General features: G+C 44.7%; 1 protein-coding gene across 1 annotated transcript; it reads right to left on the bottom strand.

Annotated features, from left to right (window-relative positions):
- Nucleotides 1-7,169: 7,169 nt before the first annotated feature.
- LOC143818633 (olfactory receptor 2AT4-like) lies at nt 7,170-8,648 on the bottom strand. The gene has a single exon (XM_077299887.1). It carries the CDS (start codon nt 8,633-8,635, stop codon nt 7,676-7,678), a length of 960 nt encoding a protein of 319 aa, XP_077156002.1. The 5' UTR covers nt 8,636-8,648; the 3' UTR covers nt 7,170-7,675.
- Nucleotides 8,649-16,897: the final 8,249 nt, after the last annotated feature.

Here is a 16,897-nt window from a genome sequence, read left to right as displayed (position 1 = left end):
AGTAAAGTCTCATAAGGCGTCATTATCAACGTCAACAAGTTGCAACCTCAACTGCTCGTTTCTGTTCTTCAGTGAATTCGTGTTGTTTTTGCCTTTTACTTAATGAGCCGTCATGTCCCAATGGCGGCTCTTTCACATTTTAGATTTGTCAGACTTCATTTTTTTCCTTTTTTTATGCTTTTATTGTTGCTTAAAATTTAAATTCAGAATTTTTAAATATAACATTGTATTTGGAATTTCTCTTTTTTCTATACAGCTAAGCATTTGTAAGAAAATATATTTCAAAGTTTCTCAAATAAAATTAGATATTTTTATTTTGTATTTTCAGTATCACGATTTTTGTAAGAAACCATCGTATCACAACTTCCGTACTTTTACAATTTAGAATTTACAGGCTAAATATAATTTCATTTCACTTTTTCTTTAGATTCAGATCCATTCAAACTGCTTGTTCTCGCCTTTTTCAGATTAAAATGGCACAGTATGGTAAAATAAAAATTAAGAAAATTCTGCTAACATTTCCCAGCCGTTCATTTCCTTACAGTGCCCGGATTCCCCAACAATTTTCTTGCTTTCGGGAATAGAAAGGAAAAAGAGTTCTACAAGCAGAATAGTGGTACGGAATTAGCAGGATTCAATATTTTTCTATTTATTTTTTACCATGCTGGGCCTGTTTTAAATTAAAAAATGGTTAGACCAACCCTTTAAGACAATTATGTGTCCCATTTTATATTGTGTTACTTTGTTGATGTGTGATCACTGTGTGATTGCCCATACTTGTTTAGTTCACCGTCATGCCCCTCTATTTGATAGTGGCTTGTTGGCAGCAGAACATAGCAGAGGCGCCAAATGCTTCCAGTTTTTCCCAGTTTCCAGCTGTTGGAAGAGGAGTCCAGTAGAGTTGAGACCGGTCTTAAGGCAGTGTCATGGTGTTGAGCTTTGCTTCCCCATAGGCATACTGAAGGGTTGGTTACTCAGAGCGTAACTTTGGACTGGCCAGGCAAAGAGGAAAATGACAAGAGTACTACAACTACTACTGCACACCAGACGGAAATGTTAAGAGTTAACGCTGCATTCTGCAAGAATTCGACATGGTGGTGGCATAGGTTCTCATGGAGGCACCAAGCCGCACTGTCACTGTACATTGAAATTAATATCACACAGTGAAAAGGAAGTTTGTACTAAGCATACGTCGGAATTGACAACCGACCCATGTTCAGAAGAGCTTAAGGCCTCAGGGGTTGGAGAACATTAGAGATCAAACAGCATCATGAAAACCAAGGAACACACCAGACAAGTCAGGGATAAAGTTTTTCAAAAGAATAAATTAGGGTTAATTTATAAAAAAAATAACCTAAGCTCATAGCGCACAGTTCAACCCATCATACAAAAATGGATGAAGTATGGTATAACTGCAAACCTACCAAGACATGGCTGAGCACTAATTAAAGCAGACAAGATGCCCATGGTCACTATGAAGGAGCTGCAGAAATCCACAGCTCAGATGGGAGAAGCTGCCACAGGATAACTGTTCATTGCATACTAAACAAATCTGGTGTTTATGGAAGGGCAGTAAGAAGAAAGCCAGAAATAAGAAGTCCTGTTTGTGCAGCGCCCCAGGGTCCTGGTTGTTGCAGTAATGTCATTCTCCTCTAGGGGGGAGTGATGTTACCTTTGGAGGCAATGAAGGAGATCTCTTTACCAGGTATCACAAACATACAACACATTTCATACTCCAGTCCACCAGGGGGAGCTATGCCCCTATTTATTAGGGCACTCTTCACATTTAGGTAAACCTGGTGGCCTGGAGAGGAAGTTAGGCAGTTGCTGGCTGAGCTTTGCTCAGGTAGTTGGTCCCTGACAGGGGTGGGAGCCTGTCAGAGGCCTAGACATAAGGTCACAGAGCTGCGCCTGCCCTGAGTGCGGAAGTTCCTAAGAAAGGACACGAACAGAGAACTGTATTGTAGAGAGGGTGAAGAAGTCATAGCAAAGGAGTGGATACCAGAAGGAGTTCTGCCCTGCACAGGCTGATACCTTCTGAGGCGCAGGATCCCGGTAGCCGGAACACCAAGGAAGCAACAGTCCTTTATGCCTTGCTCCAGAGACCGGCAGGACAGCTAATTGCAAGTTACTGATCCGCCCTATACCCAGGAGGCAAGGTGGCACCCACGAGAGGCCGGGGCATGATAGAGTCCCTGTAAAAAGCCTCAAGCCACCGGTCATAAGGGTTTGTTCTATCCATCTAGGGGACAGAAAGAGAGAGATAATATCAATAACATCTACAACATCTGTGAGGACCTTATGAGAGGCTCAGCAGGGAGGTACTACAACACCAAGGTGCTAGAGGAAGGCTACTGATTTCCACCTGGATAAGGTGACTCTGGATTTGCCTCCTAACCGGCCGGACTCTGCCTGCCCTGTGATCTGGTGCCCTGGACTGTGGATGCTGAAGCCTTCAGTAAAAGGTAAAGAGGCTGCAACCTTGTGTCCTCGCTCTTCTCTGCGCCTCACACCATCCACCATCTACACACTGGGAAGCCCTGGGGAAACACTTCACCTGTGGGAAGGTATACCATCTAGCTGCCATAACATCACCCCAGCGGACCCCTTAAAGCAGCATCGGTCACCCTGACCGAATACCACAGATTTTGGAGTTGAGACCCTCTATGGACTGTTGCCATGGCCATGTCAATATAAGTTTTCAACCAATGTTGTCATCATGTTGGTCTCAGGATTTTGGTTTTTCTGGCTCATGGGGGTAGTCGAGTCGGTTGATTGGCTCATGGGGGCAGCTTGGTGGTTGGGGGATGCCAGGGTACATCGGATCCTTCATTTAGGATATTACACTGGAAGTTAGGCTATTATTGAGTTATTTGGTACTGTAGATAGGTTCTTAGGTCCTTATCAATGGACCGCGGGGTCATGATAGTGGTATCCATATGTCCACATTATTTATTCTACATGGGGAGTTCTTTAGGTGCCCCCCTTTTATTAGCATGGGAATCTCCCATGGAGGTGTGGGAAATATCATTTGTATAAATTATTGCATGTAAGTATCTATTTATATGTACAATATAATATAATTAAATAACTTTTCTATATTAAACTAACTGTTTACAATATTATCTGGCTGAATGGGTCTGGTGAGCATGTTGGTTGTTGTACCCCCGGGGAGATATGTATATGTGAGGTGATGTCAGGTGTGTATTGTTCTTTATGCATGGACAGATGTGGTGTGAGATTGGTTATGGCATGGCATGTGTTTTCTTTTCCCTTTTCTTCCCCCCCCCCTGACTTGGCATTATGTCATCGTTGTCTCCTTCATATTTTGTCCATTCTTTTCCCCCCCCCCTTGCTTGCTCTGGCCAGTTGCGGACGCGCACTGGCCTTAGGTATCTGGTTTCCTACTTTTTTTCATGGCTCCCCAGCTTCAGGGTTGGTTTTCCATACTGGAATCAAACCCCTTGATCATCTCTATCTGTATGGCCCTATTCAGGGTGAGACAGATGCTTTACTGTCTTGCGCATGCGCGCTGTTCTTATGAGCGATTTGGATGTATCTCTTTATGCAGGCGTATCTGGTAGGTTCTATTAAGCCCCATATGAACTGGAGCACACACGCAGGCGCAGTCTGTCTATCAGCAGGGCTCCGTTGGAGCCTGTCTGCGCAGGCGCGCTCTGTTATGCGGCCGGACATCCCTTACATGGGCGTGGGCGTCCTTACAACCCTTATAGATCGTCACTTCCGGTTTCGGGGCTACACGCCGATTCTGAGCTTATGGTGACATGGTTCGGCACACCGGTAAGCTATTAAAATACTTATGACCTGTATATATACACTTGCGTATTGGCTACGGCCTAATTCCCCTGACGAAGCCTCACTTGGGAGGCGATACGCGTGGGGCCACTACCACTGGGCCTCCTGGACACTTCAGCCTGTCCATTTAGAGGCCGGTTTGTATCAGATTAATATATTAGCCCTATTGGCTCTATTTTGAGGGGTGGATAGTTCTCTTTTTCCATCAGTATATGGGTGGCCCTGCGGTCATTTATTCATTTTCTTTTGGGGATAGACAGTTACCATGCTGCATACAGGTGTACAGTAACCCCATGAGCCGATAGGCAGGTTTATATGGTGCCAATTATTGTAGTATTTTGTTTTGTTTTTCTATACTGGCCTATGGACAGGCTATATATTTATCATTTATATATGTATAGTTATCATGTATCCAGGCGTTGCACAGTGGTATATGTTGTTTTTAATTGTTTTTATTATGCCAATAAAGTGTTGTGTGTTATCACATATATGTAATTGGTGGTGTGCATTCTTGTAGCAGTGGCTTTTTTCTTTCCCTTTATTCCTGACCGAATACCACAGATGGCGTCACGAACATATCCCTTTAAAGACCTTTCCCTTTTACACGGACGTCCCAGGGCCACGGGCCGGGTCAGCCACCGTGACATCCCCCTTGAGAACCGAAGGACCCGGTACAGAGTACCCCACTGCCCTTCGGGGCGCTCCATTTGCAGTTTGCAAAAAGCCATGCAGCGGACACAGTACATATGTGGAAGAAGGTGCACTGGTCAGATAAAATCAAAGGAGAACTTTTTGTGCTAAATATTAAGTGCTATGTGTGACGAAAAACTAATGATGCACATCATATAAAAATAAAGATTATTATTAAAATAAAGATTATTATCATCTTAAAACCTCAATCTAGTGGCTGCTTAATGCTGAGGGGAGCTTTTTCCTCAGCAGGGGCAGGGAAGAGGAACGCAGGTGATGGGAAGTTAAATGGGAAGAAATACAGGACAATCGTGGAGAAAAACCTGTTTTGACTTTTCTTCTGATTTATCCTTGTTCAGCTTGCACCTCGCCTCATTCAGCTGTGTGTGCCTCCTTATTTCTTCTGTCTAAGCTCTTAGTTTTGGCATGTGTAGGAGGAAAAAATCTTTACGTGACCACAACTGTGGACCAAGGACTGACTGCTGTGCTGAGAGAGGGTGGAGTAGGATGTAAACGACAAACTGCTGGACTGTGAGTGAGATGCAGGCAGAGATGTTATGCTGGATTGAGAAAGATGTGTGCTTGGTGTCTGAGATCTGTAAAAAATAGCAGGCATGTCCACTTCTATAACAGCTGACAGGCTCTCACTCACTCCAACTGTAAAACTGTAGCGGATAAACAAGTGAAGGTTCTGTAGTCGGAGACCTGTGTGAGAATACTTACCACTGTGATGGAGGGGGAAGAAAGAGGAGGAGTAAGAAGCAGCAAATGCAGTTGATGGGGTGGCTGGTGGTTGATGAGGCCTGCTAGACCATACTTTAGCACAGTTAGAATCCCAGACTAACACATGTTGATCGTGCATGTGTCAGTTCATGCATGTAGTCTAGTCTATAACCTCATCGTCATCCTCACTATTCTCCCACTCCTTGCCTTGAGAGTTACCCTCCTCCTCTTCCTGCCCTGACACCACACTAGAGTACGCATGCACCTCAGGTATCTGAGTCTCATCAGGATCACCTCCACCCTCATGGGTGGTTAACGTCTGGTGACGAGGGTCTGGAATTTGCTCGGACCCTACTTTGTCTGGCCCTGATCCAACTGAAAAAATTTTGTGCATCGGTACAGATGCTTTTCTCCTTTTGATTCTGTGAATCTTTGAAGCAGACTTCTGATGCCCATAGCATACAATGTGTGAACGGCCCTGCAGACTCAGCCATCTGTGGTTCCCGACAGTGGGAGAGTTGTGACGACGGGAGAAACAAGGGTAATTGGGGTGCCACCTCTGAGGAATGTACTGTGTGATGTTAAGTTGGAGGAAGAGGAGAAGAGGCCACTTGATGCAGCACTTGCCATCCACTGGAGCACATGCTCGTTCTGGCCCTCGTCTGCAAGGCGTACCACTGTGCAGCTGCCAATGAAAGGAAGTTGAGTGAGATAGTGTGGCTGGACCACAGAATGAGCACAAATGATTTAGATGCTGAAGTAGTGATTGGTCGGTGCATCACAGAATTAGCACTACAGATTTATGTGTCTGGAGGTCGATTTGACACAGGATCCTATATATCTGAACTAGCTGAGAATAAACACCCTAGCTAACTATCTGACTACTTGCAGTGGACTCACTATGCTGTTACACTTACAAAATGGCGCCAAAGCCACATGTCCGCTTTTTATATGGACTGTGACATGTGACTTCGGCAGCCAATGACCCAAGCCCTTATATCTGGACGTTGTGGATGGTTTCTGTGCCCTGATTGGCTGCCAGAAAAGTTAATAAAAAAAAGAGAATGACAGACTACCGCTACTCTCTCCTCTCCCCACCCCCTCCCCTCATCAAACACGTCCCTCCCGCTTATCAAACAGCACCACTATTCTAGTCAAAGTCCTAACAGAAGCATTAGGGGAAACTATCATTTACTGAACTTTGGCTGAATTTTGCCGAATTAGAGGAAAGTGCACGGGAATCTAAACACGATTCCGAATGTGCAAGTTTCTTGCCGAATTTGAGATTTGGAACATTTTACAAACAAGTTCACTGACCTCTAGGTATCATGTAAAATTCCAATACACTACATTTAAATTTGTGGGTAAAACATGAAAAATGTGGAAAAGTTCAAGGGGTATGAAGACTTTTTCAAGCCATTGTACATTAAAGTCGCTGTACCTTCCACTATTTCCCATGTGCCTGTTAATAGGTGCTTGTCACATTTGCTCTTATCTTTCTATCTGTACATCTTTCTTCCCTTCTCTTTGATCTTGTCACATCCACTGTGCTTCGTAGCTCCATCGCTTCTGTCTTTGTTAAAAATCATCGGCCTCTTTACTGTTAGGTCACTTTAAAGCATGAAGAGGAGGGACAAAGCTACTGAGCATGTGCGCACACCACTAAACTCCGGAAAGGGTGGACCATCAGTCCGTCCGCAGGACGAACAGCAGGGGGCACTACCACAAACAAAAATGTAACACGTAGACAAGAACACGTAATTTTATATTTTTATTGGATGTGTATTACAACTGCATCTTAGTTGACAAGTCATAGAAAGTTTTGAATAACACTTTAATTTAATTTTTCTTAAAATAAGCTTAAAGACATATGTGTTTAAGTCAAGTGACTCCCTAGGATAGGAGAAAGATTACCAACACGTGGTGAGTAAATAATATAAGTCACATGATAAAACTACAATATAATGTTTTATGTTAAATATGAATTTGTCTCTATTTTTCGTCTATTTCTTTACTGTCTTTATGAGAATGGAAATTTACTTGAACATTTGGTCAGAAGCAGGAACTGAGTCGATGGACTTTAACTATAGTACATTGGTCCATAGTCAACAACCGCTCCATATTTGTTCCTATGTGATATCAAGTGAATGGGGAAACTGGATAACAGGGTCCCCCATGTTGGCAATCTTTTACGATTCCCAAAGATCAGGCCTCGTAATGTTCTAGTGTTTATGTCAGAACCAATAGATCGTTGATTCTCAAAGGGGTTGTATCAAGATTTGAAGTTATCCCTTAAAAATGAGATAAAGGATTATTTCCAAATTGTTAGGGATCTGATCCCCACCGATAGTCCTGTCTGGAAAGAGTGGAGGTTGAGGTGAGCATGCGCATCTGCTCTATTTGTTTTTATGGGACTGCCGGAGATCTTCAGAATATGTTCTTGGGGTCAATGTATACTTATCTCATTTTTTTTTATCCCAAACTTCTTTGTTAGTACTCTTCCTATGACCTGCCGGATTTCTTGAGTCCTCAGACAATAGATTATGGGGCTTAGAACATGGGGGAGATACGTGTAAAGGCAGAGAAGTAAGACGCTGATGTCTAGACTGAACACTATGTTGAAGCGATAGGCGTTGTACACAAACACCCGAGGGCCATAGAACATGGTGATGATGAACAGATGAGTGACACACGTGTAGAACGCTTTCTGTAGACCCTCAGTTCTCACCGATGAGCAGACCTTCACAATGATGAGCACATATGAGATGATAATATAACACAATGGACCTAGGAGAACCGTCATGGCCATGTAATACACCGTCTGATTGAGTAATGAGATGTCACCGCAGGCAAGAACCATGACCGCCATGTTTACACAGAAGCAATTGTTAACTTTTCGAGAGCCGCAATATGGAAAACAGGCGTGCCAGGCGGCGTTGATTAAGGAGACGAGTGCAGCAAGGAACCAAAGGAAGATGCAGATAATTATGGTCCGCTTGTCTGTAATGATATTGGAATACCTCAGAGGTCTGCTAATGGCCACATATCGGTCAACCGCCATGAACATGATAACGAATGAATCAACAGACCCCAAGGAATGGACACAGAAGAGCTGGAACATGCAGGCGGAGAACATCATGGTTCCAGCTCCAAACCAGTACTTGGCTATAATTTTAGGCAAAGTTATTGTATCAAACAAGATGTCAGAGAGGGCCAAGTTCATAATGATGATGTACATGGGCTGGTGAAGATGTTCTTTCCATGCAACCAGCAGGACAACCACACTATTAGCCGAGAGGGAAGTGACATACACAAGAAACAATATACAAGAAACCCCAGTATGGTACGTCTCCGGCAGCCCCGGAAATCCAACGAGCACAAACATGGCATCAGACTGATTGGCCATGGATTGGAGTCAAGCTGAAAGAAAAAGGAAAAGCTTAGTATATTATAGAATGGACAGACAGAAGGTGTGCAATAATTATTGATTAGAAATAAGCAAATTAATTCAATGCAAATCGGATGTGTGATGAATTTTAAGAAATTTGATAGATTTGACGATTTTCTTGAATTTGCGATAGAATTCACAAAAATCACAAAAATAGTTCCTGCTGCTATTTTACACAAAGCATAAGATTGCATCAACCATAGAAGGCTCACAATCTAATATATTAGAAAATTTTGGCAAATCTGCAGAATATGAATTTCAAAGGATTTGGCCATCTCATTGATGAAGGTCTTTAGCAACCATGATGATGGGATTCATGTCATGGGCTATGCAACAAGCCTGAGAGCTATCAGTCTGCAAGGAGAGATCCAAGGAACATCATTACCTGGGGATTTACACAGTCTCGGATATTTATCTGCCGGTTTGTACTCGTTGTACAATGTATCGCTGGAACAATAGAATATGGCCTCACCATTAGAGACTGGAATGCCAGGTGCCCTACTATTCGCTGCCTAGTTTGGCTTTGATGAACGCTTTGCTTTTTTGACCTTTGATTCTAAATAGTCAGAATAGCTGGAGTGACACACTCAGAGATGCGGAGTAGACAGCCATCCTTTATTGTGTTTTGCTGAGAACTTCAGCCTTCATGAAGTACCTGGCTGGTTGGGTGGTCGATCCATGAAGGCGCTTCTTTTCATTGGATCAATTAAGCAGTGCACAGATCCCAGTCATATTTGCTGTACTGGTTCCTGTCTTTATTCATTTTCATCTTTTTGGAAAATTCAGAGTCCAGACCTTTTTTTTCTGTAAATGTCATCAATTACCAGTACTAAAACGGATCATATTGATAGTAAAGCATAGTGGCCAAGGAGATTGTCTTCTCCACATGGTGGAGTTACCTAGTCCTTCTGTAAATAGGAGGTAATGACGTCACCACCGGTCACACGCAGCTCAGTGAGTTCTGGTCGGAGTGCTGAGAGGTCGCATCACTGATGTCACCGCTCTCCAAACCATTCAGATCATTGTGGGACATGAGCATTAATGGAATATCTGCAGAAAGGTGAGTATAATTTTGCTTTTTTATTTTTTTCTCAAATAAATGGGTAAAAGAGGGTTGGGGAGTTTTTATTTCAATTAAAGGACTTTACTCTGTTTGTGTCTTTATTAAATTTGACTGATAGACACCTCTCCATTACTAATCCCTGGGCTTGATGTCAGCGAACATAAAACAGGTGTCATCAACCTCACAACTACAGTATTACCCCACTTCCCACCACACCAGGGCAAGTGGGAAGAGCAGATGTGCCAGATTTGGTACATCTAACGGATGCACCATTTCTGGGCCGGCTGAGGGCTAATATTCTTAGTGTGGGAAGGGGCCAATATCCTTGGCCCCTTCCTAGGCTGTTAATATCAGTCTGTTTATCCTTTGTCTGTCTGTTTAACCTTTGCTGGTTAGTAGTAAGTAAAAGCTAAGCAAACAGCTGTGAGCTGATATTAATAGCCTGGGAACCTTTATCGTTATTGGCCCCTTCCCAGAATAATAACCCCAGCCCCAGCTGCTGGCTTTCCCTCAGCTGGTTAGGAAAATTAAGGGTAACTCCATGCCGCTTTTTTTAAATTAATTTATTTAAACAATAAATACAAGTTCATAATAATAAGCACCCAAAGCACAAATAAGAAATCACACTGATATCTATCTATCTTCTATCATGTTCCTCATCGCTATCTATATCTATGAACATCTGTAATAAATAAAACTCTTTAATTTCTGTGCTGCATTTCATTCTATACATGTCACGCTGACAGCACACAGGTGTCATACACGTATAGGTACAAACGGATGGCTCACGGATTTTTACTCCCTAAATTTCAGAAAATTGCACATACTGATAAACCTGGGGTCGAGTCTTGGGATCAAGTTCTACATACCTGCGCCTTACCTGTCAGATATTGGAGTGCAGCACAGAAATGAGCGGAGCCGGTGTGTTGTATTAATATATGATGGTGCTCCCTGAGGAAATCCATATATGACATCGACAATCAGTGTTTGCTGACTTATTCCCTCACTTGGGATCTCATTACTGACTCCATTACTGTCCCATCCAGGATCCAACATAGTAAATAGGAGATATTAATGATATATAACGTATCAGCAAAGTGCAATATATTCAGATGAAATGGAGATATAGATTTATCCCTGTGAATTATCAGCCTCATGGCGGATTAAGGCCATTTGTTTGAGTTACTTGATACATAAAAACCGCAGTGTGATACTCTTTTTGACCACAAGAAAGGTTCTTTATATGTAGCATCCAACAGCGGATCAGAGTTGAGCCATGGGCGTCCATCCTACTATTGCTGGAGTGGTGCACAATAGACATTATATTAAAGCTTGTGAACTACATATCCCAGAATCAAAGAGAGATCCCCTGGGTGGATGGTGCTACCTTTGGACTCCCGAAGGTCAGTACTTCCACTGGAGATTTCTGTTGCATAGTATGGTCACAGAAGAAACTTGTGAAAGTAGATAATATGGGGTAATTCAACCTTATCTTCACAGAACATGAGGTACATGCATCAGCTTCTTAATACAGCATAACAGGAAGTCTGAAGAACCTTTTACCAGAGAGAAAGTGAAACCAAAGTACAACAAGTATATGCATTACATTCAGCTAAGCATATAACAGTAACAACATCGCCATCTACTGTCAGAAAAGTGTAAACTCCTCTTGCACACAAATAAGTCTGTATCTGTTGCATATCTGCCAACAATATTGATATCATTAGCCCTAATAACATCTGTTTTTACAGTTGAAAACAATATTAATGGGATCTACTCCCTTCCTGTGCACAGCTACAACTCTGTCCCTAGTTCATCAGCACCTCTCCCTTCACGGCCTGTGTCCGGGGTACAGTGTGCCGAGTGTAAGGGGTTACAAGGACTATGTGGTATCTCCTAACCCCTTAAGCCATGTGTAATGTTTTAATATATTTTCTGCTGTACAGTGTATTTTATAGGGACAGTGCAGTTTACAGTTTAGACACTAGATGGGGCACAGAGTTCCTGACTGTTAACCTCCCTGTAGATTGTTAACATAGAAGAGGTTAGCTAGGGAGTAAGATAGCTGGACTTCCTGAAGTTTAGTCAGTCAGGGCGGGTAGCCCGTAGTGCTCAGGTGGGTGATATGCCAGAGCCACCTGGGACCCGCAGCATTGAAGTTGAAGCCCAGCCATCCAGAGACAGTGGGTCACCTAACGGAGTGACAGATGCAGGGAGAAGAGATTGAAGGAACAAAGGATTGAGTTTCCCAGGAAGATTACTACAGCACAGAATGCTACAGGACAGATGGGTTGGTCACTCAGGATTTGGAGATTACTAGCATGGGTAGACTCCCTTGGTGCCGGTGCGAAACGGATGAGGGACACAATGCATACAGTGAGCAAACACAATGAGGACGCCGGGAAAATGTACAGTGAGGTATGACTGGGTCTGGAGCCATGTGACAGGGGGAGAATGGAAGGGAGTGATGCAGTATTGTGTAACATGGAAATTATTGTTGTTGATGGAATGTATCTGGATATGCTGTGAAGATCCAAGAGTGGAGTTTTGCGTTTTGGGTTGTGCTTGGACTGTGTCTCTGTTCATTCAAATGAAGCCAAAGGCAACCCCACTAGAAGGAGGGTAGGCCCTGTCGGTGCCAGGAATGAAGAGGCAAGTAGAGTACCATAGAAATGTGAATTTTCTGTAAAGGGAGGCCAGGGTATATCTTGCCAGAGAGACCCTGCCACGACTATTGTCATTAATGACAGCTCCATTTCTGATTGGACCAATATGTGGGAAGACCTGTTTGGTTTGTTAATTTGATGATATCACAACAGAAGCTTTAAAAGGCCTCAACCCCTGGTGAAGCCAGTTATGGCGAAACATGTGTGAATTTTAATGAGCTCTAGTGGTCTTGCAACTGACATCTATAATTATCCTGAGAAAAGCTATCCTAGCTAGTGGACTGCAGCCAGTAATCTAGGTAGGATATATATATTAGGTTTAGGAGAGTGATATCCCATAGAGGAGTCCCAAAGAAATGCTACACAGCAATACCACTTGAGTTATTCTAATCCTTACTTGTTTAACCATATTAAGTACAATAAAAGTCAAGTTTTAATCATATTATCCCTTAGGTTGAGTCCACTTACCCTCTGGGTAATCTGTTAGTATATTCATATTGTCCACTCCTGTTACTTGCCACAGGTGAGACTGAACGAGCATCACATGCTTGAAACAAAGTTGTTTACTCCGAATTTTCGAAAGTTGCCAACAACTTTGTCTGGCTCATTTTTGGGGTTTTATGTGAATTATGTCCAATTTGCCCTTTTTTTCCTATGATATTTGTGAATATACAGATGAGATAAACGTGTGTATAACAAAACATGAGAAATTGCAATAATTTTCCTGCAGAAACACTTCCTTTTCAGGAACAATTTTAAGGGTGCCAACACTTTTGTCCATGATCGTAACTTAAAGGTGTAGCTGGTGGTAGTGGCACATGTAGTCACGGCGGTGGAGGTGGCACTGACCCTGGCAGGTGGCAGGAGCAATGGCAGTCCTGACGTGATGGTTGTTAGCAGGGAAAATGTACAAATGGAAAATGTGCTGGAAACTAGAACGAGGTGGCGAGAAGATGATGATTCCACTGGAGAAGGATCAAAACCTTCCAGGGGCAGATCTGCTTCAGTGCGCCCAGTTGGGGGTAGGGGGAGATGCAGCTGCAGTTGGCCCAGACACTGCCTGACCTTGTGAAAGCTCTTGAGGTGGTGGCATGAATCTTGTGAGTATTTTTGGTAGTAGCGATGTTGGAGAATCTCCTGAGTGGGAAATTTGTTCTACTCTGGCAAAAATATTAACATTCCAATGTGGAATACCATCCTACTGTCCAGAGGCGAAACTGGGGGGATGGGAGGCAGCCGGGGAAAGTGCCCAGGGCAAAGCAGGCGAGGTGAATGTGACGGTCTGATGTGTCCTCCCCGGCGGCTGAATTTTGCTGCCACATGGACTGGGAGTCGGCAGTTCTCTGAGGCAGCTGTCAAGCTGACATCCGGCCAACTGTCTGGGGGGGTTACTGTGTGTGTGGGGGGTAGTACTACTGCCTGGGGGGTTATTGTGTACGGGGGTATTACTGCCTGGGGGATATTACTGTGTGTGTGGAAGGTAGTATTACTGCCTGGGGGGTTATTGTGTGTGTGTGTGTCGGTATTTATGGGGAGTATTACTGTGTATTGGGGGTATTCACTGTCTGGGGGGTGGTGATTACTGGGGGAAGTTGTTTACTTCCAGGAGGGGTGATTACTTTGTGTGTGGGGTATTACTGCCTGGGGGTTATAACTGTGTTTCGGGGGGGGGGGGGGTACTACCTGGGGAGTGATTATTGTGTGGGTGTATTTACTGTACAGGGGGTATTACTGCCTGGGGGGTATTACTGTGTATGGGGGTATTACTGCCTGTGGGTGATTATTGTGGGGGGTATTACTGCTTGGGGGGTATTACTGTGTATGGGGGTATTACTGGCTGGGGGGTATTACTGTGTATGGGGGGTATTACTGTGTGGGTGTATTTACTGTCTGGGGGTATTACTGTGTTTGAAGGGATTTACTGCCTGGGGGGGGTGATTATTGTGTGGGTGTATTTACTGTACAGGGGGTATTACTGTGTATGGGGGTATTACTGCCTGGGGGGTATTACTGTGTATGGGGGGGTATTACTGTGTGGGTGTATTTACTGTCTGGGGGTATTACTGTGTTTGAAGGGATTTACTGCCTGGGGGGGTGATTATTGTGTGGGTGTATTTACTGTACAGGGGGTATTACTGTGTATGGGGGTATTACTGCCTGGGGGGTATTACTGTGTATGGGGGTATTACTGTGTATGTGGGTATTACTGCTTGGGGGGTATTACTGTGTATGGGGGTATTACTGCCTGGGGGGTATTACTGTGTATGGGGTGTAGCATAGCGACTGGTCATGTGACTGATGGATGGTATGTATCGCAGAGGTGGGTGGCCCTGTGATGGAAGCCTGGGTGTGTTTTGCTCAAGCAGATCTACTGCTGAGGGGTTTGTTTACATTGGGAAGGCTTCCAGGTGATTGGAGAGATGGGTGGGTTCAGTCACCTACAAACCCAGCCAAAGAGTCATGTCTGAACACGTAAGATGGTTTTGTGCGTAAGGACCTGTGGTGATGTCACGCTCACCTGACTAGCCATGTGACAGGTACCTGGGTGTGGTTACACCTATGTAAAGGAGGTGTGTGTAGCATATGGTAGGAGAGAGATTGAGTGAGTGTCTGAGTGTCTGTCAGGGTGGACACACTTCCGTGTGTCCTGGCAGGACACTGCAGAATGGCCTGTGTGTTGGACGGTTCCAAGTGGGGACGTCCTGGAAGCACACAGAGACCATTCCAGGCTGGAGAGCCTGCGTGCTGGACATAGCACGGACGGTTGGTGTTGGAGACTCCTGGGAGTGGAGTCGTCCTGGAAGCACCTGGAGACCGTAGACCTGCACGGTCTGTGTTGAGGACCTGGGACTGACCTGAAGTCACTGTAAAGAGTGGAACTTCTGAGAGGTAACCCCGGACAATGGGATTATAATATACAGCAGAGAAGCCTATCTGCTACGTGAACTGTCTAATGTTTCATGGCTGTAATGAAATGGACTGTACCCTGTCTGGTTTATGTGGAGTTTGAATAAACCATATGGACTGATATGTGTGAGATATCGTGCCTGAAGTGTTTATTCTGCTGCCAAGTGAGTATCCCCAAGACCCGTAGCGGGTGAAACGCTACAATTGGTGTTTCGAATGCGGGCAACGATGCAAGGAACACAGGTGGCAGCGCTGGCTGGTCTGAGCCAGAAGAGTGGACGGTCTTGACAACCGTGAGTAAATACTGACCGGGGTCAGTGAAAAAACTGTTGTGTCTGGGCACCTCTGAGACCGAGGGGTGTCCAGGAACCCGTGAAGTTGCCAATGGGTGACGGTCTGAAAACCGTGTATTTTGCTGATCGGGATCAGTGAAAAACTATATTTGGGCTGTGTTAAAGCCGGGTGTGTGACAGACTGAAATCTGTGTTGTTCTGACCGGGGTCAGTGAGAGACTGAGTTTTTTTTTCCAGAGAGTCAGCTTGCTGTGGCTCGGTGAGGTCACGAAGTTTGCTGTGTCTTGGTGGGGTCACGAAGGTGACAAGTGGCTTGCTGTGGATTGGCGGGTCCACGAAGGTGACAAGCGACTTGCTGTGGATCGGTGGGTCCACGACGTTTGCGGTGCAGAGCCTTGTGAAGTCTAGCTGCAGTTGCAGCAAAGAGAAAAAAAAAAAAAGACATTGCTGGTTTAGAGCGTGCAGACTCTTAAAGGGCCATAGTCACATTGGTGTGCTGTGCGAACTGGGGCCTGAGAGTACTGTGGGAAGTCCACAGGGTGTACCCGAGGGAAGGGGTGGTGTCCCTAAAAGGGGTGGAGTTCCGCCAAATGGTGGTTTCCAAAAAAAGGGGGCGGAGTCCCAAAGGGGGGTGGTAACCCAAAAGAGCGTAGTTGCCCAAAAGGGGGTGGAGTCCCAAAAGGGGGTAGTGACCCTAAAGAGGGCGGAGTCCCAAAAAGGGGCGGTAACCCGAATAGGGATGGCGGAAAAAAGAGGCGGTGGTGAATGCATCATTGGATAGTAGGCCGGAATGTAAGTTATCCTCAGACTTGTGGGAGGAGGGTGTTCCTCTACAGCTGGAGGATGGAAGTATCATTACTGTTGCAGGGGCATACGTTAAGTCAGTAATCGGTCCCAAAATTGACGGGTCAGACATCGGGGTGACCAGTGTGAAGGGTTCGTCTGCCCAACTTACCGACATGATGTCACCAAATGTGTACACCGAAATGACTGACAGTGATCTGGTAAATAGAACCTGTGAAGCTGACACCCTGTTAGAAAGGAACTTGAGGGTTCACCGTACTGTGGGGTATGACACAAACTCCGGGGGGGTGACTGTGACGTGTCATTACCAGTAGCAACCACTAGAGCTGAGTACGAGGTTGTGCGGACGGAGGCACTGACACAGGGGAAGGATAGTGCTCCCCAAGGTAAAGTCAGGATGGCAGGGGTAGCCATAACAGAAATTGTGACCTGTGTGAGGGGCGACTGCAGGTTACAGGATGACTGATTGGGTGGTGGAGACTCCCAT

The sequence above is a fragment of the Ranitomeya variabilis genome, chromosome 3 (assembly GCF_051348905.1).
Source record: "Ranitomeya variabilis isolate aRanVar5 chromosome 3, aRanVar5.hap1, whole genome shotgun sequence".
Lineage (NCBI taxonomy): Eukaryota > Metazoa > Chordata > Amphibia > Anura > Dendrobatidae > Ranitomeya > Ranitomeya variabilis.
This window is presented reverse-complemented; position numbering and strand designations above follow the sequence as displayed.

Excerpts from the sequence above, each read along its gene's own strand:
- LOC143818633 (XM_077299887.1), bottom strand. The coding sequence starts at position 8,635 with ATGGCCAATCAGTCTGATGCCATGTTTGTGCTCGTTGGATTTCCGGGG.